This window comes from Aulonocara stuartgranti (assembly GCF_965226115.1).
Source record: "Aulonocara stuartgranti genome assembly, chromosome: 22".
In the NCBI taxonomy this organism is placed as follows: domain Eukaryota; kingdom Metazoa; phylum Chordata; class Actinopteri; order Cichliformes; family Cichlidae; genus Aulonocara; species Aulonocara stuartgranti.
In genome coordinates, this window is record NC_138957.1 from 4,665,038 (window position 1) to 4,690,667 (window position 25,630).

Sequence of the window (25,630 nt, forward strand, 5' to 3'; positions counted from 1 at the left end):
ATCCCATTCTAATCATCGCCACTGAACGGAAACTTCATAGGCTATCTCGAGCAACCTCACCGACTGAAACTAAAGGGCATGCTTGGTATTCATAGAAAATTAAAGCTCCAATAATACAACAATGAAACAATGCGTGAAGCTCCGCTATGATGGCTCAAGGAAATCGAGAACAGACAGGGCTGTTTTGCATAAAAGATAGCCACTGCTTTTTTTTGTTTTTTCTGCTCTTTGCTTTTTCAAGCTTGAGGTAGTTTTGAACCGTCTAAATATGTCAGGAAGATTCATATAGGGAGGTCAAAACATCCCAGGAGTGTGTGTGTGTGCATCAGGCAGCATCCCCTGAACGCACCATCATTATGCTCTCATGTATGTGAACGCTGCAGGCTTCTTGTGGGCTGGCCCCTACGGTGTGTGTTTGCGTGTGCGTGGGAGCATTTTTAGTGTCCTTCGAGATGTACTTCATGTGTGTGGTTCGTAGTCTGGATGATGTATGTGTGCACTAAATACGTTTCCCCTGAGATTAAAGTATGATGCCTATTTAGAAGACTAACAGCGCTGAGATCTTGCACTATAGTGTTGATAGCCTGAGGTTGAAATGCAAATACAGAGGAGCTTCTTGCCCTCTGAGGACAGCAAGTCTGAACCACTTGTCACGGCGAGTGAGAAGAGCCGTGTGAAAAAAGGAAAAAGAGAAGAACTGTGACACCACTTGTTCGTGTGCATGTATATATGCGCCTATGCACAGTATGAGTATGTGCAGTTTTGTGGCACAATAAATTCCAGTACCTCTTTTAGGCTGAAAAAGTAGGCCGAAAGAAGTAGAGCTCATATCAGATGCTGTTTAGAAACCAGCTAAAAAGCCTGTAAATGAGTTTTGCTCCATTGTGCAGCTGTTCTTCAGGGATGAATTACAGATGCCTTGTTTACAGTAACCTGCTTTCCCCTCTCTTTGACTAAATGCCTGGGAAAAGCCTCATTAGAGCTAAAGATGAAGAATTTGTAAGGCAAATTTCTTAATAGCAGCCTAAAGCATATACAGCCAACTCCAGTGGAAAATGTGGGCAATACCACTCGAAAGACCTTTTGACCTGTTTTAGAAATGATATTTCTCAATAACCCAAAAGCATTGTTAAAAAAAAATAAACCCAATTACCTCATGATCTGTACGTGACAAAGAGTTTCACTCAGCAAAGTTGTGTTTCCATAACAAAGTCCCCCCTCTTTTCTGCTGAGAGTGACCCAGAATGAGAACAACACAGGGAGCTAGTTTGGACCAACTGTGCCTCTCAGAGGAGCCCCAGTTTGGGTACTAAAGCTCTTGTGGCTGTCCTTCTGTCCCGAACATCAGCTTTGAGGTCAGAGATGATGGATGGTATACCTCACAAAAAAAAAAAAGAAGATAAAACACAAACACCCAATGTGTGTCAGATGAGTTTGGGTCTTATGAAGTGAGGATGGTGGGCACAGAGGAGATGGAGGCAGTGGGCCAAACTGGCAGATCTAATGCTCCAAAGATATTTTGATCTTTCTTTATAATGAGCCAAGTCCTCCAACACTGTTTAACTGTCTTTCATCTGTTCCAGAATAATTTCTACAAAGTCATAAAAGTCGTTCCAGAACGACCGGGGCTAAATTTCCCAAAAACATCTCTGCTCCACTGAGTCAGTCGCTGATTCTGCGATTGTGCTGAATGACCTGAAAAGAATCGTAGCGTTCAAAGGGAAAAAATTACACGAGACCACTTTGAGGAAGCTGCTCACCTGCCTGGCTAAGACCAGTAGCGTAATGAAGAAGATGAACAGAGATACAGAACCCATGGTCTTTAGATCCTTCAGGACTCCCGGTCTGTAAGGAGAGGAAAATGCTATAACAACATTCAGCATTTTATTCTGAAAATTCAAAAGCTTAATGCTCTCACACACAAACTGTGGTTTACATTATTCCATCACACATACACTCCATCCTACTGCTGGAAACAGCTACTGGTAAACCAGGTTTGTGCATGAATCCACATGAAAGCCCATAAAATGCAATTTTTCCTCCTGCTTCAGTAACATTTGGTAAAAGTATGGATACCGACTGTTATTTTAGAAATCACTGAGCCCCTTTTAAACTAAGGCCATAAATAAATAAGTTTTAACATATATACATAAACAGTATATTGCCAAATGTATTAAGTTATCTGCCTTCATATGAACTTGAATGACATCCCATTCTTCATTCATAGTTTAAGATGATGTCAGCCCACCCTTGTAGCTATAATGGCTTCCACTCTTTTCGGAATGCTTTCCTAAAGGTTTTAGGAGTGTGTCTGGGATTTTTTGACCACTTCCTGAAGTGCATTTGTGAGGTCGGACGCTGATATTGGACCTTGGTCCTGGCTCAAAGACTCTGCTCTAATTCTACCCAAAGATGTTCTGTCAGGTTGAGGTCAGGGCTCTGTGCAGGCCGGTCAAGTACATCCACAACAAACTCGCTCATCCCTGTTGTGTTGTAACAGGAAGCGGCCAGCTCCAAACCGTTTCAAGAGTTTCTTTCATAGAACTAAGGGTCCCAGTCCAACTCCTGAAAAACGAACCCCCACCATAATCCCTTTTCCAGCAAACTTTACGCTTTATGCCGTTTTCCTGGCAACCGCCAAACCCACTGGATATCCAGATGAAGAAGTGCGATTCGTCAATCTGGAGAACATGTCTTTACTGCTCTAGAGCCCCGTGGCAGTGTGCTTTACACCACTGCATCCGACACTTTGCATTGCACTTGGAGGTGTAAGGCTTGGATGCAGCTGCTCGGCCATGGAAGCCTATTCCTTGAAACTCTCTATGCACTGTTCTTGATCAAATCTGAAGCCCATTTGGAGGTCTGTAGCAATTGGCTCTGCAGAAAGTTGGGGACTTCTCTGGACTATGCACCTCAGCATCTATTGACCCGAATCTGATTTTACGTGGCATATCACTTCATAGCTGAGTTACTGTTGTTCCCACTCACTTCCACTTTGTTATAATCCCACTAACAGTTGACTGTGGAATACTTAGTAGTGCGGAAATTTCACGACTGCTTAGGTGGCATCCTATCAATGTACCACACCGGCAACACATTCTTTCACAAATGTTTGCAGGAGCATTTTTTCCCTTGCTTTTATATAATTGTGGCCATAGAAGTGATTTAGATAGGTGGTGAGTGAATACCTTTGGCAATATTGGCCTAGACACAGGGTTTGTGACATTGCTTCATCTGTGTCTATGATACAACATGCATCTGTATGTTAAACGTACCAACAGCAGAGACAGAGAGAAAACACTTGTCGCACTTGTGGAAATGAGTATTCTCAGCATCAGCTCTAGTTACGTGTAACCACACTTTTCAGCGTGTAGTTTTCTCTGCTATTGTCACTAAGTAAAGTGGCAAAGTGAGTGTGTTTGTGTGTCGCTGGGTGCTAAGGTGCTGCTGCAGCTGCCTAGTTGTTAGATGAATGTGCAAATCTTACTGGAAATAATAAAAGCTGATCAGACATTTGCAGATCTTTCACAGAAAAGTGCACAGGGTGCTTAAGTCACGAAGCTGACACATTCAGATGCTGTCAAGGACTGTATGTCTGAGAGAGGACTGACTGACTGCTAGGTTTGGCCTTTTCTTTGTAACTGTTTGCTGTACGGCTTCTCTCACATCGATGTGGAGGGATTTTAGTCCACTCTTCTTTACAGTGTTGCTTCATTTCATTAAAATCTGCAGGCATTCGTTTATGCACAGCTCTTTTAAGATCTTACTATTTACTACTTCAGTCAGGTTGAGGTCTGGACTGATTGGGCCATCGCAGCACTGTGATTCTTTTCTTTTTGCTGCTTGTCTTAAGATAATTGTCCTGCATCACTCAGTTTGGGCTAAGCTTCAGCTGTCAGTAAGATGGTCTTACCTTTGTCTCTAGAATACTTGATATTACTTGAGTTGATAAGCTTTTTGTTTTGGTTAAGAAACAGTAATTCGATTGAGTTTTATTTTTTTAAGACTCTAGTTTTGAAGAAACAGAAAAGAATTTGGGAAACAATTAGCCCCCAAAAAATCAGTGTCCACAGTTTTTATAAATTGGCATAACTATGAACAAGCACTGCTAGATTCTTCTCTTTTGTATCTATTCATTTTTTGAAAACTTCCCTTATTATCCCATTTGAACCTTGTGTAAATTTTCACCAGTAGATTGTGGTCAGCCTAATTCTGGTTTTACTGCCCCTCCTAATTTAAGTTCATAATCCTAGTAATGGTAGATGATAAAGGACAAACACATTTTAGTTAGCCAAAAGAGAGAAAAAACATTAAGGTTAGACTGAAACCCATAGCAGTCATGGCTATGGGGTCCAGAAAACAGATGAGGTCAATTAAACATTATGCAGTGTTTTATATTTGGACCCCTGGCTGTGGTTCATCTGTAGGAAGTGTACTCAGACAGCAAAGTGACTCTTGACCTCTAAGTTTTTCCCTATTGAGTCAGCTGTTTACCTCAGCTGTCAGTGTTGGGTGAGAAACATCCACTTTTTATATTGTGGAGGAAGCTGTAAAACTTTGTGAAGGGACTCTGAAACGAACGAGTTGATGAGTCAGCGAAGCTCACTTTTGACTGAGTTGTTGAGGATACCCCGATCTTTTCTATTCATAACTTCTGCTGTTTTTGCTTTTGTTAGCTGCTGTTGGATGTCTAATCTGTTGACAATAGGTAACTGTGACAACTTGAGGAATAAATGAGCATGTTTATGCAAATGCTCATGTGTTAGAGCCTTGACTTTGGTTCAGGAGGTCAGGCTTGAGGTTAGGAACAAGATGACATTTTATCAATACTGCTTGTCTCTTTCTTTTTTTGGTAAAGGGGACCCTTTCTCCGATGATAAAATACAGGTATAATATTTCATGTCTGCAGTTTAAAAGGGCAGGCATGAATTGAAATGTGCCTCCACAGCATGCCCAGGCCTAAAACTTCCCTTCTCCTCCCCTCTCTTCTCCTAACGTACTTTGTATGTGGCTGATGTGTAGTCATATAATTACAATCTATTTGGTCAGAAGGGAGATATCCTTCCTGGCCACTGTATTTAAAAACGGCAGAAAGCCTGCACCCACTCCTCTATATTTTTAATACATGAACTATAAATTTATCAACTTACTTCAATGATTAGTAGCTGTAGCTTCTAGCTCAACAGCCTGTGGATATGTAATCCTGTGCCTGTTATAACACAGACAGTACAACTAAAGTTCTCCTTCAAGATACTAAAGTGGAAATTACTATTTGTCAGCCCTGGTCTGTTTCTTTTTTGTTTTTCCACTTCATTGCTATTCTTATTTACTTGCCTCCGTGCTCTGGCAAAAGCAGTATTGTCTTCATGCTAATAACAGCTGAGGTGAAGAAGACAAACAAAAGGAGAAATATGAGCTTGAGAAAAAAACTTTTTCTTTCCGCAGTCTCTCTAGGTGCCCTGGAAACTTTTTGCATAATGGGATTTTGTCAGCAGTGAGACTCTAGCTGTCAGTCAAAAGTGAATTGAGCTCCATCAACACAAACTGCTGCCATTCATCATCCCCATCTCCAGGGGTTACACTTGATCGACAGTCACATGGGATATCGCTGCCTCAGCATCAGTCTTCCCCCGTGGTCCGGTCTCATTAGTCATTTTAATAAGCTCTTTTCTACTGATGTGAGCAGGCTGCAGGGTCAGCGTGATGGAGGGTTTCAAACAGATAATATTAACCTAAAGTTGGCCTAAAAATAATTTCATCATTTCCTAAATAATGAAGCAGAAAGGATGTGTGGAGGAAGAAGGGAGAACGAGTGCATGCAGGTACCTGTCTGGTTTATCTGTGCGGTATAAGGCTTTGTTAAATCCATCCAGTAGAGTTGCATGTGTCTGCAGGATGATGATGTTGTAGATTACCACGGCGACCAGCATCACCACCATCTTCAGCTCGTAGTTGATCCTCAAGAACACGGAGCATGACACCAAGCCCAGTATACAGCAGTAGATAAAGTACTGAAAGAGAGTAAAGGAACATCAACAACAGATGACCCAATATGGCATGTGCTGTGTGACTGATAAGTTATATTGCATACTTTGATAAAAATGTGGGATACTTTTAGTTTTGTGAGGCCCAAATGCTGCCTTAAAGGGAGCACAGCTAAAACAGCTCGTTTCTGATAGACAATGAACTGAGGGGCTGCACCAAGGCTCACCTGTTCTACTAGAGTCCAAGAAAAGATACAGAGCTGGACACGAACACAACACAACACAACACAGAGACACAGATGTCTCATTTTGCTTGTTTAGATGTCATTTTAGATGGCCGCAGTACTTTCTCTGCAGGTCATGTTGCTGACCTCTCACTGCTGTACTTACTGGCAGGTAAAACTTGTTTTTGCCTGTGTTGTCCACCATGTAGTCCAGCTGGCTGTTATTGGTTAGATTCACAGTTGGCAGGATGTCATCCACAGGTCCTCCAGGATCCTCCACAAAAAACTAACAAAACCAAAAGAGATCCAAGCAGAATACACAGAAAATAAAACATGTCAGGCGTTGACATTTCGTCAATGTCATTGTCAATACAAATCCATATAAAAATATCAATCAACAAATACATCAGTTTTTTTCTAAATTAGTTTCTGTCAGTCACATCACATGGGTCTCTAGCCTTTCTAAAGCTCTTTCCAAGGTTTTCTTTGGTCACTGGCTGCTTTTTCACTCCAGTCCGGTGCCAGACCATTTTCAGAGGGATGTGTTTGAGCACTTAACACTGACCAGTGAATCACTCAAGCATAAAAACGTGCCAAACTCAAGAAATGAAGCTCTATTTTCTCTACACATAACTGACAACTGAGCAAAGAACCAATTTAATTTGTATCTTTAGGCACTATGTTTTTAGCAGCCTGTCACAAAAACACATAATTTGTTCCCATTACTTTAGCTGAATCTATGAATATGGCAATGCCAAAGGTTACACACATTTTGACAGGAATAAAATAGCATTTTACCACGAAAAAGGTGATTCCAAAAAAAGATACTGATAACAACTTTGATTGCTATTTGAAGCTATTCATTTTTAAAGAAACTCTCTTATGATGAGAAATAGAACCAAGCCCACAAACCTGATTATGATTATAAATGGATTAGATTACTGTAACTTGAAGTAAGCTACATTTTTAACCAAAGATCTGTGTAATACTTTGCTATGGTATGACACCTGCATACCTCAACATCATGCACGAATTGAGTCCAGAGATGCACAAAAATAAGACTATTAGTTTATGAAAGTTCCTTTAGAAAATAAAGGCAAAGCCTCCAGTTTCATAAGTATATGTGAACATATCTGATGTATGAGCATCACATTCTGAAACATCTCCATTCTTCGTTATAGGCGTGAATCTGGATCAGTTCCAAGAGTTAATCTCTAATTCGGTGAAACATTGTAGCCTTGGGAGTGAATTTCCTGTTTCCATCATTGAACAGAAGTCATTCTAAGAGAAACATTTCAAGCTTTTGAAATATTCTTTTACACTTTGGCAGTAAAATTCTTTAAAGATTTCACCTTTATCGTTATTGTATAACATACATGTGTAATGCGCATATTCTGTGACACATTTCACGCCTGTTTCCTGCTGCATGCCAAATGATGCTGTTCACACTGACAGCGTGTCTATTTAACATTTGAAAGAAATCCCCCATTTAATCACCATAAGCAGGGACTCTCATGCTTGACCTGGACAACATATTGTATGGAAAACCACAACGCTAAAAAAATACAACCATCGCTTTTGGGAGAAAAACCTCAGCAGTGGTACAATTGACCTCCACAGCTGCTGTGGTGTAATCAAGTGGGTAAAAATAGAATAGAAACAGTAAATAATGAATGTGTATTTTTGATCTTGTGTATTTCTTCTACAATTTTCAAAGGAACAGCAGCTGACTGACACAGGCTGAATGCACTAACTAAAGGGAAATTCCTGAAATAGTCCAGTTTTGTGTGGAACAGTACAAACCCAGATTTTAATGACGGTCCCTGTTTTTTTGCAGAAAGTGTGCACCAGTGATATAAAACAGCAAGTTTTTTGTGTGTGCCACGGGAACTGTATTCTTGCTCTCTAATTACTCACATTGCCTGCAGCTACATGACATTTAGCTGCCAGGAGTTGAAGGTTTCAGGTGTAATTTGGGGGAGAAAAAGCTATTCTTCACAGACTTGTTTTATGTTATTTTTATTTCTTTGTGCATTACTCCTGTGTGGGTTGTTTTGGGCCATCGTAACAGTGTGAAAGGCTCACGTGTATATATATATTTGTGTACTCACATTTTAATGTTTGTGTACAGTGATGTGAAAAAGTCTTGTGAAACCCCAGTTTCTTAATGTTTTGCTAGGAAACTTTATTGAGACATGTGCAAATATACATGGAAATGAAGCTCATGGGTAAGTTCAATAAGGAAGATCTGTGATCAGTCATCTGCCTGCTTTCATTGGTCTTCGGCTGCTTTTCTGTTGACATTATGTACCGCGTTCCCACGCTGTCAATCTAAATAATGACATCATTACTCTATTCCAATCATCTTCTCGCCTGCCTACTTTGAGCCTATCAGCCTCCACTTTGTGTTCAGACTTTCTTTCTCTGAGACTTTCTTCACCACCACTAGTGTCTAGACTCTGGGAGGTCCTGTCCTAAATCCTATCACCGTTGGGATTCTGTTCTAACATGTTGGGTTGGAGTCTAATTACTAAATACATTAATTTCTATCTCAATACATCATGTCAAATTCTTCCAAGTGATCTCTCTGTTATTGAAATACAGGTTATAGTTTAGACAAGTCTAACAAGCTTATTGACATGAGTTGTGGATCAGGACCCTGAATGCAGACTTAGCATAGGCAGGTGAGATGGAAATTAAAGCATACCTTTATTGAATGGCAGCTGAAACAGTCTAAAAATAAAGGGTAACAAATTTAGGGGAAGAAAGGAGAGCAGGAACAGAACTAACTGAAAATGCTTAAGAAGGGAAAACCAAACTAAAAGTGACTGAAAATATTACAAGTGTAAATAACAGGATCTAAGGCAGACTGGACACACCCTGCGAGGGGTAAAGAGATTTACTGATAAAAGAGAAAGGCCTGATTGGGCTCATATGCACACACAGTAGGGAATAATGGGAACTAGAGGCAGCTGTAGGGAACACACAGGTGCAGACAAACGGGGGAAACAAGACTCGGGGAAAGAAAACTGAACAGCCACATGAGACAGAGAGTACCAAAATAACACAGGAAATGACCAAACATGAGAACACCTAACACAGACGGAGACTTAACAATAAGAAAACACCAGGACATACAAGGACTGGACTGAAAGGGAGTGAAAAAGCATCCAGTGTTCAAAGAAAAATGTCAAAGATTTACAGTAAAGTCTTATTCCTTGGAAGGAAACCTCAGAGAGTGCCAACCTCTGCCATGCTCTGGGCAGTATAGTGCTGCCTTTTGTGCATACTCATTTTGTTTTCGTTGTCCCCTCTAAACATAATTTAAGACATTTGTAGTGCAGTAAAAACACATTTTTGGGTCAACTTGAAAGAATGGCTGGTGTGACATGTAAAAGTGAGGTCAGAGGTCAAACGTGACATGATATTTGGATGCAGACTTTAATGCATTACTTTAATGGAATAATTCCCATAATGAGTATCGTATCCTAAATGTTGCCAACACAAACAAAGGCAGAAGAGTTTTAATCACAGTTTTAAAAATTAAAGGCATTTTATCAAAGTTTGGCCTTATTTGACCTTGAAGACGAGGTCAAAGGTTCAAAGTGATGTGATATTTAGAATCCCCACATATTCACATTCCCTATATGCCCATATGTTGTCAATACAAACAATGGCAGTAAGAAACATAGTTTTAAATAGCTCTGTGTCGTATTATTATCACTCTGACCTTCGGATCAATCTATTGACCTTGAAGAAGAGGTTAGTGATCAAATGTGACATGATATTTAAGATACCATATTGTAAGATACTTTAGATATGTTGATCAATTGTTCAATTTTCAACCACTAAATCATTAAGTTGACCTTGAAGACCTTGGTGGGGGATGACTTTGGGTTGGCTTATGTTTATGTTACGCACGATTGTCTTTCAGGAATGACCATTAAGGTTCAGTTTATGCTCTGTGGGCACCATTTCCCTCTTCGAAACAATCTGGGTATTCATAGAATCCATTATGTCGACCACATGATCAGGTTCACCAGTTTCCTTAAAACACCTTTCCACAGGAAGGGCATTAACCTCATTTCAAAACCTCTGATTGCTCTTAGAGAAGTATTCCTGTTTCTCCCACTTATAAGTTTTAAACTTCCATTGATCTACTTGCCTTTTAAGGTGTAAGGACATTTTTCTGACCTTTGATTTTGAGACAAGACTTGTATCTGGATTACTGAAGAAAATTCAATGTAGTTATAAAGTTCCCCAAAAGCTTCATTTATAAAAACACACACTGGTAAACGTCAGTTGTAGCAAGTGGTTAAAATTATTGTTACTATTAAGAAGGTTTGATTGCAACCCCGTGGCAACTGTTTTTCTGCTGTTCTGTCTGCAGCACTGATTTATTTCAACTTGACATAGTCTGCAGTGCACAAAAAACAACATAAAAATGTTAACCTCTGACCTCAAGGTCAGGAAATCTTGTAAATGCGATAACTTGAGAACGAGGCGACATAGGAGTTTCAAACTAGGTACATCTACTAGGAGGCTGAGTTGAAGTCACCGGTGAGACTTGTGAGATTCCCGGGCTTCGTCTTTGCCTGTTTTTGTTTTGTTGTTTTTGTTTGTGCTGCGTCACATTTCTGTGATAAATAAGTGGCTGCTGCCCTAAAAAACAAAGAAATGCTTGACAGGGGCTGAGGCAGTAACTTGGGGGGGGGGCTTAGCTAACGGTCAGCATGTTGTCTTGCACTTCGTCTGTTGGCTCCACGGGGGAACCTAAAGAAACTATTTTAGTAACGGAGATGATTTCTTCTTTTGTCACAAGGATGCTGAAATGTGAACGAGATGACAAAAACTTTGTGTACATAATACCGATTTCATGTAACATTTGGCATTAATCATCGTTATAAGCTATGTTTTTCTTTTTTTAAATGTATTATTGTTATTTTCCTCTAATGAAATGCCTTTTTGTCTTTTCTATTTTTTGAAAATTCAAAATTCACCAAATGGCCAAAGTGTAAAATACTGATATACATTGTACATAAAGAAAAATACGAGAGCAAATAATGAACACGGAGGCGATCGGAAGCGCTCACAGTTGGCAGTTAAGTTGATGCTGAATTTAACTTAGCAATTATCTATGCATTCTTTTGATCTGGAGAAATGGAAAGTCATGAAAAGCCTTGCATGCTCTGGGATGGCTGAGAGAGAGAGAGAGAGAGAGAGAGAGACTGTATGTATTGAACAGAAATATTTTTTATTTTATTTATTCTATTTTATAAAAGGTATATACTGATTTTTATTAGTTGGGGCAAGTAAAGTCTCATGGCTGTCATCGTCTCAGTCCCCGGTTAAGTCACAACGCTACAACAAGCTCCGCTTTGCAGAACACAGCAGGTTATGGCCTATATCTTCACCTTGTACAGTGTACCGAGAGCTGGGAGTCCACTGCTCCGTCTGAACCGCTGACCGGAGGGTGAGGAGGAAGATTGTAGCAGCAGTGGACTCCTTGCATCTCTTGTCAGTCTTGCACATAAACAGCGTGTGCGCGCGCGCGCGCGCACACACACACACACACACACACACACACACACACACACACACACACACACATATATATACACTATCCATTTCCCACTGATGGATGTGTCTGCTTCCGTTTGCTGCTCACTGATTTGTACACTTTATCAATGTAACCAATTGTGAGAATAAACAGCATTATGAAAAAAAAAAAAGTTAAAGTTTAAGCCAGTATTGGTGCAGTCTATTCAAACCAAATCATATAAATATCCGCTGTGCTACTGCAGCTTTTATCAGAAAATGCACGGCACAGTTATCTGACGCTTCAGCAGCACTTCCAAGAACCAGCAGTCAAACCACATTCACAACATTTAAAACTGGCTTCTCACCATGTTAAAGACAGCCATGACCAGCACGAGAGCAGTGGTCGTCATGGTGAGGACCAATCGCAGCCAGGGGTTATTGGTGACGATGATGCGAGAAGAAGTCGGAAACCATGTAAGAGAGCAGAAGGACCCCTTCCTTCCCTGCTGTGGATACAAAGAAACAGAGGGAATGACATGAAGGTGAGGAAACAGGGAGTGGGAGTGCTAAACAGAAACACTGCTTTCCTCTGGGGATTAATTAAAAATGATACTGTAAGCTGGAAAACAGTATATTTAAAACATCACATTTATTTTATTTATATACAGTCCAGGGTAGATGATTCCTAAGGCATAAAGATATAGCTACAGCAAGCACATGGCACAAGTTCAAGAAGGTCATTCATTCCCATGTGGTGTCTTGTGATATAGGAATAATTAGTGTGCGGAATTCAAAGAAAACAGAAAGATCTCTGAACTGGAAAAGTTGCATGCTACACATCCATCTGTTGTTAATATGAAGGTAATGCTGGCAGCAGGACCATCTTTGGACTCTCTTTTACTTAGAAGGCTGAGCAGTGTATTAAATTTGCATATGTGGTAGAATGTAATATACAGTAGAGCAGTGGTCCCCAACCTTTTTTGCGCCACGGACCGGTTTATGTCCGACAGTATTTTCAAGGACCGGTCTTTAAGGTGTCACGAATAAATATAACAAAATAAAACCAGTACCGGTACCAAAAAAAAGAGATTTATTCATAACACACTGGAAACCGAGTTAACGATAAAAACGATAAAAAATCACGATGAAACCCTGAAAACCATAAATTTCACGGCCAAGCCTCAACTATCGCGGCCCGGTACCAAATGACTCACGGACCGGTACTGGTCCAAGGCCCAGGGGTTGGACCCCGGCAGTAGAGTGCAGTAATACTGTAATATACGGTAATATGCAATGTAAATATATTATGAGACAAGTAAACAGGAGGCAAGACTCACAGACATCTTAATGCATGCAAAAAACAACTAAATGGTATTAATAATGAGTTTTACCAGTGACCTGAGCTAAATGATAAACAGCAATAGATCCAAACATATGGGATTTGATTTTATAGTCAGAACTTATTGGTCAATTCAGTTCTATCTGTATAGCACCATATCACAACAACGGTCACCTGAAGGTGCATAATACTGTCTGGTAAAGACATTACAATAATACAGAGAAATCCCAACAATCAGACAAACACAAGAGCAAGAACTTGGCGACAGTGGAAAGAAAAACTCCCTTTAAACAATAAGAAACCTCTGGCACAAGCAGGCTCAGGCAGACGCACACATCTACCACGAACAGTTGGGGATGGGGGAGAGAGAAAGACCTCCTTATCTGGAGATGTGTTATGATTCCTCTGATAAAGGCTCCCTTTGCCAGATCCCTCACTGAGGCCAGTGTTGCCTTCACACATACTCATTCATGCTGTTCTAACACTATCACCTTCTAGGTTGGTGCATTTCAAACTGTGGCAGTTTTGGAACAGATGTGTGTAAATTAGAGGCCGACTGGACACCAGCCTGTTCCAATCACCGGCTTATTGATCAGTGCATGTCTAATAATAAGTTTAGATGCAGTAAAGGCCTTTGAAAGACTTCTATCCACTCTGCTCTGGCACACAGTACATTAGAGGGTTATGCAAGCAGAGCCTGGAGTGCCCACTAATGACCAACTGTCATCCCCATGTACATACACAGGGAATAATGCTGCCATTGGCTACGTTGGGCTTGCTTTTACATGCAACGAAAGCTCTACTAAGGCTTCGTTTTCAAATGGCAACCCCAAACCTGATTCGTAACAAGAGCAGAAAACCAATCAGTTGGTTTATTTCTTTAGAACAAGCAGAAACTAGCATTAATAAAAGGATAAGCTACAAAAAGAGAGAGGTCTAGCAGTTTTATTAAATAGTTAAGAGGATTAATAATGATCCTTAATCAGCGTGGCTAGATATGGAATTATTTAACCTAGGTAGGATACTATTAAGTCTATTCTTTGCCCTATAGACCCAAGAAAAATCAAGACTGATGTGGATAATAACATAATAATTTGAACTTCTCAACAAGCCTGGCAGGGGAAAAAGAAAGCTACTCAAGAACATTGTCCTCCCTGGCTGCCATACAGAGTAACATTGATTTCTCTGAGGCCTGTTCAGATGGAGGATTCAATACCAGGAGGAGGGAGGGGGATTTTGACAATGGGGCATCTGTTTGACAAAGCAGTGATGCTTATACTAGAATAAATCCAACACAATTATCGTCTCCTCTTAAGAAAAAAAACCCCCAACTTTTCAGGTCTTTTCAAATTGTAGCTTTTGTCAGAGAAACATTATTTTGTGCTTTTTCTGTGCTCAATTTAACCACACTACTATAGTTCCGTGTCCTCGGGACACTTTCAGCATATATCAAATGATACATTTAAGCTGACAAATAAAAGAAATTTGGCAATTTACCTCAGGCAGATATATGATCTAAAGTAAGTTATATAAGTGTATATTAGCTTGCCGGCTAGTTTCTGATTTGTCACCCTTCCGGACGGTATGTTCACACATGCTTTGTTTTGTGTCCTTGTATTTTGCGGCACTACAGCAGTGACAAACAAACAAAAAAAAACACCTACTCTGGCTGAAATGGTGAGCTTAGCTCATCTGACTTGAAAAGACATTTTCCAAGAAATGTGTTTGATCACAATAACCGTGTAATGCACTCTTTCACAGATGAATGGAACATGTCCTTTAGCTATTATATGCCCCATTAATAATGACTTACACAAACCCAACCGGGCGCACGGAACCAAAGCACACAGAGCATGCAAGGTTTCTCATTAGTCACATGCGTGACCACTGCAGCTTTAACTGGGAACATATTGACTGTTAAAATCATGGTTAGTGCAAACTCATCAAACTTAAGCTCTCCTTATTTTTCCTTTTTGAATATCTAGGTCAGGAGAGACCCACAGTTATTGATATCTCCCCACTAACTAGAAGTGACCCACGTCTATTGTGTGATAATACTCTCTAGAGAAAGGAGGACAAGGAAATGGGTTCTTAAGGGAGAAACCATTATTGATTGTCCATAAATCCTGTGTCAGCTTCTTGTGGCTGACTGAAAACAATACCCAAACCAATACTTATGTTGGAAAGCTAGCTGTAGCAGGGAATTCATGCATGCGCTAATTTATGAAGGAGAACAAAAGAGTGGATTAGCTCGTATACTCCTCACATGTAATGATAGCAGCTGTTCCTCTGCTGAACATCTGTTAATCTTTTCTCATAATCAACCATCTCTCAAGTATAAAGGATCTAATTACACTGTTATTTATAGAGATACATTTTATGTAGGAGGTAGTAAGTGCAAAAAACATTGTTGTTTTACTGTATATATAAAACATAGTTACGTGTGGGTAGGACCAGGCTGGTTAATTCCTCGTGGCACTAATTCAATCAGTTGCTGGAAACATTCCTCTGAGAGTTTAGCCCATATTGACATGATAGCATCACACAGCTGCTGCAGATTTGTCAGCTGTACATTCATGAGCAGAATGTCCTGTTCCACTAATTCCCAAAGGAATCTGTTAAACCGAAAGACCGTTTGAGTACAATGCACTTATTGCCATGTTGAAGAAACCAATTTGAGATGATATGAGCTTTGAGACATGGTGCGTTACTCTGCTGGGAGGAGTCATTGGTCAGTAACAATACTCAGTCAATGCTCAGTGTGCCAAGAAAATCCCCCACACCACTACACTACCAACAGCCTGAACCACTGATACAAGGTAGGATGGATCCAAGCTATCATGTTGTTTATGACAAATTTGACCCTACTATCTGAATCTCACAGCAGAAATCGAGACTCATCAGACCAGACGGGCTTCAAGGTTTGATATCTTGTGTATTCAGAGATACTCTTCTGCATATCTTGGTTGTAATGAGTGGTTATTTGAGTTACTATTTCCTTCCTCTGACCTCTGGCACAAGCAAATCATTTTTCAGCAGTCCGTCTTGACCATGTCTACAAGCCTAAGCGCACTGAGTTGCTGAGTTGCTGCCATTTGATTGACATATTCAGGATTTGTGTTAATGAGAAGCTGAACTGGGGTACCTAATCAAAGTTGGCTCGTAAATTTATATAGCATAGTTAGAGCTTTACACCAAACATCAACCTCTGGCCAATGTTGAGATCCCAAAAGCTGCAATTCCTTAAATGGCCACTTGGGGCTAACTGTAAAAGTGAGCTCATACCCACAGACTCTCACCACAACTTCAGCTATGAAATGAACAAGTTCACAGTCTGATTGGTCCCTATTTGAACATTTAAACCGAACATGTTCTGAGGTACAGCCTGTCCAAGAAGTTTGCCGTACACTAAAAACAAGTCTAGTATTTATTAGTGTTATTGAGCACTTTTTAGAAGGCATGCATAGTTTAAGAATGAAGCATTTTAACCCAGCTTGCTAATAACCTACCACACCACCCAACTGTCATCTGAAAATGGGTATTTCTGGCTCCACAAAAATATAAATAGTAGCTTCAAGTTGTAGGGTTGAGAAACCAATGGTAAAACCACTGTGTTCATCATTTACATACAGTCTATGATTCTGGTGGAGCGTTATCAGGTACCACTAGCAAACTAGGTTAATAAGACACATCGCGAAGCTGTATTGACGCCATATACAGACAGCGATACTGGCTAATTAGTGCTAAGTAACAGACTAATGACATACTAGAAGTTAACTCATCAAAACTGGGGCACAGACTTATTAAACAGGCCATCTTAGGATTATGTTGTGCATATGTTTATTAAAACTGGGGTTTCTTTGAGTCTGCACATGCTTTTCTGTGTGTATTTGAACCTACCAGAATGTGACCAGCGAAGCAAAGGAGCAGGATCAAAGCCAATAACAGGAATGCCATCCCAAAGGAGATCCCGAGCACAGCAGTTCTGCAACACACACACAGACACACACACATTACTCTTTAGTCTCTTGGCACCTCTCAGCCTTTTAAAGTGCCATCCAGGCCAATAAATATCACAGAACTTTTAATGTACTCTGCCTCAGACCTGCAGTTTGTTTACACTAAGGCAGAATAACATGGATCGTGTGGCTCAAAAACAGGTTTGCTCATGTTTCAGTTTTCCTGTGGAGTAACACGGTAACGGCTGATTTAAGGACGCCTGCCATAAAACTGATGATGTCACGTCTAAAATGTGCGACGCGATGCTGCAGCAAACAGAGCAAAGGTAAAGAGGGTGAGACGGCTGAATTAGAAAATCAATGGCCTCTCAGATGCTGAATTACACTTTTGGCTCCCAGAAGCAGTAAATTAGCATGACCGCGAATCTCTCTCTCCCCGCTATTAAAGAGACGCCACACTTTGATTCACCTGATCTATAATCACTAGCAGACACGCTGCCCTTTCATCTCCATCGCCTTTTTTAACATTCCGCCTCTTGCTCCCCTGCCTCTTTCATTTCAGCGCGGTGCCCGTTGATGAGACAGCTGGCGTCAAATGGCTTTTTCACATCAGCCCTGCTGTCACAGCTGGAGTTCGCGTAAACCCTGTAAGACTGGCACAGACTTACTTGGGCAAGACGAGGACCTGCACTATGAATATACAGGAGAATATGAGGCAGGCGCAGGTGACGTAGTACTTGAAGGCAGGTAATGTGGTGGATCTGTACTGCAGAGAGAAGATCGAGACCATGAGTGCAGAAATCAGAGTCAGAACGAGCACTAAACATGCATTGCAAACAAGTTAGAATTGTTCATGTGTGAAAAAAATGATAGTGCTTAACATTTACCATGTAATTGCTGTGAATTCAGGGTTCAACTTTCAGCACCTACAAGTTTATACTGGTTTCTAATGATACTCTAAATTTAGGTAGCGTAAAACAAAAGAAGTAACAACAATCAGTTTTAATGGAAAGGACACTCTAGCTATAGTGTACTAGTGTAATATAGTGGTAATCTCCAAATGATGAGACGAGCATGGAAATTTGAAGTCAGAGGTGTAGTATAGAATATTTAGTGGACACCCCTGTGTTCTATAAGCCTTATATAGCCTGCATAACAACTTCTTTTCCACCGATACCCACACAGTTGCATTGATTTGTTTCTCCCAGCGAGCGATGCCGGCTGCTGTTTTGTATGCAGTCGCCTACCTCTTTCTCCAGGGCTTTGTTGTGAAAGAACAATGAGATCCTCTGGATGTCTTCAGACTTCAGCCACTGTCTGGAGACAACAAGTGAGACAAAGTCCAGAAGTCATTCCCCGGATGACTAATGGTCGCTGTATCCTCAGTGAGAGATAAAATCAGCTGGCGCGGAAAAACAATATTACACGTCACAATGTGCCAACGGCTATGTATAGAACAATAATGCACGTCCCAACCACATAACAGCTGAAGAGTGTGTGAGCTTCGGTTTTACAACTCATCCATTTTGATATTGCTGAGGTCAGAAGTTAGGGGTGCAGCCCACTTCCTTTATTTCCCAAGGGGTGGGCACAGTGGATGGGTCCGCATGTTTGATTTGGCACAGTTTTACGCTGGATGTCCTTCCTGATTCAGCCCTCCTGGGCGAGGTATGACCAGCACTAAGAGTACACCAGCTCATGACTCCCCTGAGGCCGGATTTGTGTCTCCTCTGAGTCTTGAACTGAGGATCTTTCACCTGTACGGTGAATGTAGTGACAACTACACAATTGTGTACTACTATGGGAAAAGAACTCCATTTATAAAGAGCTTTTCTATCCCTGTGATACACCAGAGCCACTTTCACCAACTGCACACACATGTATACAGCGCTGGAGAACATGCTGAAGACAGGGTTCATTTTTGAGAATGACTCTCTGAGGACACTCTGAGGACACCCACTCCACTTCTCGAGAATACACATAGGGTATTTTTTTCCACACGGAGCAAAGTACATTTGGATAGCTTTGTTTTCCCTTCAAGAAGAAAATTTTATTTTTGTATTTACTCAGGTTATCTTTGAGCAAAAACAAAGAAATTGGGAAAAGGAAAATACTTTTTCACTGCACTGTATTATACAGTATTTCTATTGTTATACCTCTCATGGGAGGGTCTTTTTACTTGCTTGAAACAATATCCCAAAGGTGCTTTTTCTTATAAATGCTTACTTTACTTTAGATTTATCTGCTTAGTGCTGTAATCGTCTCCTTTTTCCTTCATCATATATTACTTAAAATTATTCATCAGTGCATTAAAGACTGCTTCATCATATTTAAATCATAAAACATGACTAAAAAAAACAGACCTTCATCTGCATCTGTCACTTCGGCCCTGAATCCGATGACGTTCTTTGACTGCAGACTGACTTCAGAAATGTGAAGCAGAACTAGATAATGCAGCGGACACAGCGCTTACTTACTTTTGTGAGTTAATGCCGTCAATGGTGCGAATCATCCGTTCATTGAGTTCTTCTTCAAACCTCCTCCTCTGGGATTTGGACCTGGGTTTAAAGTGAGTGACAGAAAGAACTGATACATAAGCAGGATAAAAGTGGTTCTGTGTAACTGCTTGAATAAACTGTCCTGAGGGCGGCGCGATCACGTGTCATAAATATGCCGCTTGCTAACCTTTCTCGTCTCATCTGGAAGTGGTACTGGCCCATCGGAACGTCCTGAAAGAAGAATCGGACCATGAGTAAGTCATATCTGAACCTTTGTGTTCGCATCTGAGAAAGAGCAACACTCACTCTGGTGTTGATTTTGCCGTTGTCTGTGGTCATGCTGTCTCGATGGTGGAGATTGGCGAAAGGTTTGGCAGCTCCCCAGGACTCCAGGTATCGGGTCATCCTGACTGATGCTCTCATCTTCCCGCTGTCCAGAGAGGGACGAGAGCGTACGCCTAGCAGCGGGCTGTGCCTGTCGGTCTGGGAAAAGCATCGGGAACAGAGAAAAACAGACCTCAGAATGAGTGGACGCTAGAGCAGGGCCAGCAGGGTAGTCCTCGTCACTTTGATTGGTTATGCATGTCAACAGTCAAGGCTGCTGTGGATATTTTACTGCAAATATCCAATATTAGCATCAGGTCCAGAGTAAAAACCTCATTGTTGTACTCTCACTGCAATGGTGTAGTGTTCAAAATGGTAAAAGAGGACATTCAAACCCCATAATAGTAAAAAGCTAGCACGCGAAAGGACAGCTGACTGTGATCCATCAGTTGTGCCTGTGTAATCCAGACTTTGACACATAAAATGTGCTCAAACCGAGTGGGTGTGAAGTGAAAAGGACCGGCTGCTTTGAGAACAGTGGTCATTTGACAGCTCTTGGTGTCTCCGACCTGCCCGTCAATCTTTTTGAGCTACTTAAACACTTTCAGTCAAGAATAATGCATCTCTATCTCTCTCTGTCTGTTTTTTTTTAATCCAAATTTTGTGATGAGTGCTTTTTCCCTGACAAAAAAACGTACCACTTTAGCACCGCCCGAAACGCTGACAATCTGGGAGGATGACAAATGCCACATCTCTGGTGGTATATTTTAATTACTCACAAAGACAGGTATTGCGAGGGACTAAACATGCGCACACATGCTTGTGACGACCACACCGCACACACACACACACACACACACACACACACACACACACACACACGGTCCACGATGACTGTGTTCATTTCCTGAGGGTGTACCCAAACAGCTCTGACAGTGACAATCAATGAAAGCGAAGGCAGAGATGACACCTCTTGTGATCGATGCTCCACGTTCGGCCTTGATCCATTTTAAGGCTCCTTGAACATGACAGAGACCTGCAGCCTTTTCACAATATCTGATAGGAAATCAAAAAGCCATCTCTAATAAATAATAAGGGCTACAGAGTGGCATCTTGAGAGACACTCGTGTAAGATCATAACACTACTGTATTTTGTAAGAAGGTAAGTACCACAGTTTAAACACCCAGAGGCTTGGGTTAGGTCTAAAACTGCTGTTTTTGTAATTACTGTAGCGCTGCATTCAGCAAAAGTAATTTAGGTCTCTCTACTCAAGTGTCACTCTGCATTTATAAATAGGATACTAGGAGAAAATAATGAAAAAAAACTTTCATAAAAAAATCTAAGAAATCAACACGATGAGTGCCAATCTCCCATAAAATGTACCAATCTACTGGAGAGAACAGAGGGTGCTGGTGAACATTTACGCTTTTTGCATGAATATAACATAAACTCTGAACCCTGAATACAAGTCTAAAGACTGGACACAGGCTAAACAAAAGCACGAGAGAGGCAGGAGAGCACAATCCTCCACCAAGGCAGCTCACTCTGTGGGTAGTGTTTATTTTGAAGGGAATGGTGTTGTACTTCTTATAGAAACTTTTGTAGAAGTAGTTAATGGATAATAGGTATTGATTTCTACATTCAGCTGGAATATTGGTGGATTTCCTCACGCAAGCTCTGTGCGAACCTTCAGGTTTGACTCAGCCGTTCCAAAACATTAACTTTCTTTGGTGGGCCAGCATGTGTCCCGCTCACGAGCTGCATGAGCTGGTTTCTGCTGGGATTCGGTTCACAAATCGATGTTCTGATATTGCGCTTTAGAGTTCGCTGGTGTAATTTAAGTTAGTGGCTCCATCAGTGAAGTTGAGCCGTCCCTACTTAGGTGGAATGAAAGACTCAAACGGCTGAATGATGGAAAAGATCATCATAACAGTGACCTCACCAGCAACTCAGCTGGTAGGAAAACATGAGGAAGGACCAGGGCTCCTCACTTCCTGTTTGAGAAATGAGTAGCTCAAAAGGTTTAAAAATGTTTTCCACATGAGCGTGGAAAGTTCACCAGTGAACTAGCTTCAAAGTCGTGCATGACGAGTGAATTGGGCCCTGTGTAGACGCAGCTTTGGGGGCAACAAATTAAAGTGTAAGAAATGTTAGAATTCTGCATGAAGTGAGCATAACATGAAGTCTGAATTTAGGGGGGTCACCCAGTGGGGGGCCTTGGATGTTTTTACACACTAACACCCTTCAGGGTATTTGTATCTCTGGCAGGAAGTGAACCAATCGACCTTTTGCTTGCCAAACAAACTTGCTAACAGTGTCCTGTACATTAAAAAATAGGGCTGCTGTAATCCCATACGAGTATTTGTAATGTAAAATACAATCCAGCATTTTATACTGAATTCTTATTTCTTATTTTAAGCACAAAAACTCTCCAAGTTTGTTTTTTTCTCAGGTTTGCAGACCAAGTCATCAGACATCTGAATGCCGTTCCAGCAGCTAATGACTGCAAAAAGCCTGACCGAGTTTGAAGTTAGTCTTGGTCAGGCAGCTCAGATTAGTTCAGAGCTGAGTTACTGAAGTGTGACCAGTTAATGATGAAGAGAAATGCTTCAGGAATTTAAGTGGAGACTTTTACTCTCTGCTGCTCGGCATGACTCTCTGTTTGAGCCATCGGGAGCCTCTTGAGCACCGTGTATAAATACTGACAGGCGGAGTGCATTGCTCCATTAATGAAACTGCAGCAGTCGAGATTCCAGATTGCACCGGCTTCACTCCAAACTGAAAATCTATGATCTTGCATGCAAATTTGCCAGATTTTTATTGAGCTGAAGACGCCAGCAGATAAAGATGAAACCATCGAAAGCATGCTCTCAGGGTTTGGCGAAACGTTCTTTGAATTCACTGGAGTGAGTGTTAGTGTCGTGCAGGAAAAATAAGACATTGTTTTTCTCATGCAGAAAAAAATAAAGCTAAAGATTCTTGGTAAAGCTCTAAATAGAAGAAGAAAACACACAAGCATATTTGATTTGAAAAGATGTGGGGAGAAACACAAAAACCAAATTTCTTTTGATAACACATGCCGGCGTTGCACCGAGAACTGAGCCCGGTGCAGACAGTGAGCAGAAGATGCCTGGAGTAGGGATATTTTGGGGAGTGGGTGTGATGTAGCCAAGTTATGGGGGGGGGGATTAGGAAGGAAGACTGTTAAGCACGGGTTTTCATTTGCCAAGCTAAAAACTCTGAGCCCAGTCTGAATGCCAGCAGCATATTCTATACAGAAATAGTCTCAACACAGTTCACAGAGGAGGCCGATCTCTTAAATGCCCTTAATCAGCCCTCCATGCCCTGTGTGGACAGGAGGAGCCGTGCGGTGTCACAAACCACTCGCAATGCCTCGAGCTTCCAGACTAACCCGGCTCGTACTCAAATGTTGTCATTTGATAACAAACTGTGGGCGCACTGCATTATTTTCCTCTTCTTGACATTGCCAGTATTGACTAGCTGCTCGCTTTAGCAGGATGAAGAGGGGATGATGTATTTCAGTGCATTTTTCGTGTCAGCCTGACCAGCATCCAAATGATTATGAAGCAGCGGCATTGTCCATGGTGTTGAAAATAGATTTCCCATGTGTTTGTGGACTGCCTCTTTACATCTACAAGAAGTTACATAAAAGCTTAAGTCATTACCCAAAATATATAAAATGTAAGTAGATACTGTGGTCAAGGTTTGACGGGTTTGATCAATAAAAGAGATTTTTTAGAAATCAGGGAATCAGTGGCTTTCCTAGATAAATCTCCTTTCTGGTGGAATTTTTTTGATAAATTACTGTAAAAGTTTTGTTTTTTTATTTTTTACCCCAACTACAGACGTATCCTGTCACAGCTTTGTTGCTCCAGCTGTCTGCCAGTAGCAGAAGATACACCCAAGCCGAGCTTGATATGAAACAGGTATACTGTCTTTGGCCATTTAGCAGTTTCCCTATGACTGATCAGCTGGCTCTAGTAGTGGCTATATAGTTTTCTCACTAGCCTAGTAGTCAAAGCATTACTCCATCACAGCAGCGTTCGATACTGTTGACCATAATATCCTATTAGAGCGATTAGAACATGCTGTAGGTATTACAGGTACTGCACTGCAGTGGTTTGTATCATATCTATCTAATAGACTCCAGTTTGTTCATGTAAATGGAGAGTCCTCTTCACACACTGAGGTTAATTATGGAGTTCCACAGGGTTCAGTGCTAGGACCAATTCTGTTTACATTCTACATGCTTCCCTTAGGCAGCATCATTAGAAGACATAGCATACATTTACACTGCTATGCTGATGACACCCAGCTCTATCTGTCCATGAAGCCAGATAACACACACCAATTAGTTAAACTGCAGGAATGTCTTAAAGACATAAAGACCTGGATGGCCGCTAACTTTCTGCTTCTTAATTCAGATAAAACTGAGGTTATTGTACTCGGCCCTGAAAATCTTAGAAATATGGTATCTAACCAGATTCTTACTCTGGATGGCATTATCTTGGCCTCCAGTAACGCTGTGAGGAACCTTGGAGTCATTTTTGACCAGGATATGTCCTTCAACGCACATATTAAACAAATATGTAAGACTGCGTTCTTCCATTTGTGCAACATCTCTAAAATTAGAAATATCCTGTCTCAGAGTGACGCTGAAAAACTAGTTCATGCATTTATTACTTCCAGGCTGGACGACTGTAATTCATTGTTATCAGGATGTCCAAAAAACTCACTGAAAAGCCTTCAGCTAATCCAAAATGCTGCAGCAAGAGTCCTGACAGGGACTAGAAAGAGAGAGCAGATTTCTCCTGTTTTGGCTTCCCTTCATTGGCTTCCTGTTAAATCCAGAATTGAATTCAAAATCCTGCTCCTCACATACAAGGTCTTAAATAATCAGGCCCCACCTTATCTTAATGACCTTGTAGTACCATATCACCCTATTAGAGCACTTCGCTCTCGCTCTGCAGGCCTACTTCTTGTTCCTAGAGTATTTAAAAGTAGAATGGGAGGCAGAGCCTTCAGTTTTCAGGCCCCTCTTCTGTGGAACCAGCTTCCAGTTTGGATTCGGGAGACAGACACTATTTCTACTTTCAAGATTAGGCTTAAAACTTTCCTTTTTGCTAAAGCATATAGTTAGGGCTGGACCAGGTGACCCTGAATCCTCCCTTAGTTATGCTGCAATAGACATAGGCTGCCGGGGGATTCCCATGATGCATTGAGTTTTTCCTTTCCAGTCACCTTTCTCGCTCACTATGTGTTAACAGACCTCTCTGCATTGAATCATATCTGTTATTAACCTCTGTCTCTCTTCCACAGCATGTCTTTATCCTGTCTTCCTTCTCTCACCCCAACCGGTCGAAGCAGATCAGAATCAGAATCAGAATCAGAAAGGGGTTTATTGCCAAATGTTGAGCAGGTTTACAACATTAGGAAATTGCTGCGGTGCTTCAGTGCAAGCGTAGTGTCATAAATAGCACTTAAATAGACATGAAAAAATAAAAATAGGAATAAGAATCAAAAATGCTACGTAGAAAGATATGTGCATGAGATATACATGAGATATATACATGAGAATAAGAATTAAGAGTGCTACGTTGAAAGATATAAGTGCAGGTGGTGATCAGTGCCAAACATGGAATGATGCAGTGACACAGCGTAGGGTCATGTGTTAGGGGTGGGAACAGTCATATGGTTATTGTTCATGTGTCCAACAGCAGAGGGGAAGAAACTGTTCTT

At 41.1% G+C, this 25,630-nt stretch overlaps 1 protein-coding gene across 2 annotated transcripts in view; it reads right to left on the reverse strand.

Annotated features, from left to right (window-relative positions):
- adcy2b (adenylate cyclase 2b (brain)) overlaps positions 1–25,630 on the reverse strand; it is a 72,339-nt gene that overhangs the window by 5,774 nt on the left and 40,935 nt on the right. Inside the window, exons 10-19 of one of the 2 annotated variants that reach the window (XM_082520665.1) lie at positions 19,852–20,028; positions 19,733–19,776; positions 19,525–19,605; positions 18,295–18,364; positions 17,716–17,813; positions 16,989–17,073; positions 12,115–12,255; positions 6,375–6,494; positions 5,827–6,011; positions 1,761–1,845 (exon numbers count right to left, since the gene is read on the reverse strand). In XM_082520665.1, the coding sequence (XP_082376791.1) occupies positions 1,761–1,845; positions 5,827–6,011; positions 6,375–6,494; positions 12,115–12,255; positions 16,989–17,073; positions 17,716–17,813; positions 18,295–18,364; positions 19,525–19,605; positions 19,733–19,776; positions 19,852–20,028 (1,086 nt within the window). The remainder of the gene's footprint in view (positions 1–1,760; positions 1,846–5,826; positions 6,012–6,374; positions 6,495–12,114; positions 12,256–16,988; positions 17,074–17,715; positions 17,814–18,294; positions 18,365–19,524; positions 19,606–19,732; positions 19,777–19,851; positions 20,029–25,630) is intronic. The other variant, XM_082520664.1, reaches the window with a different exon arrangement.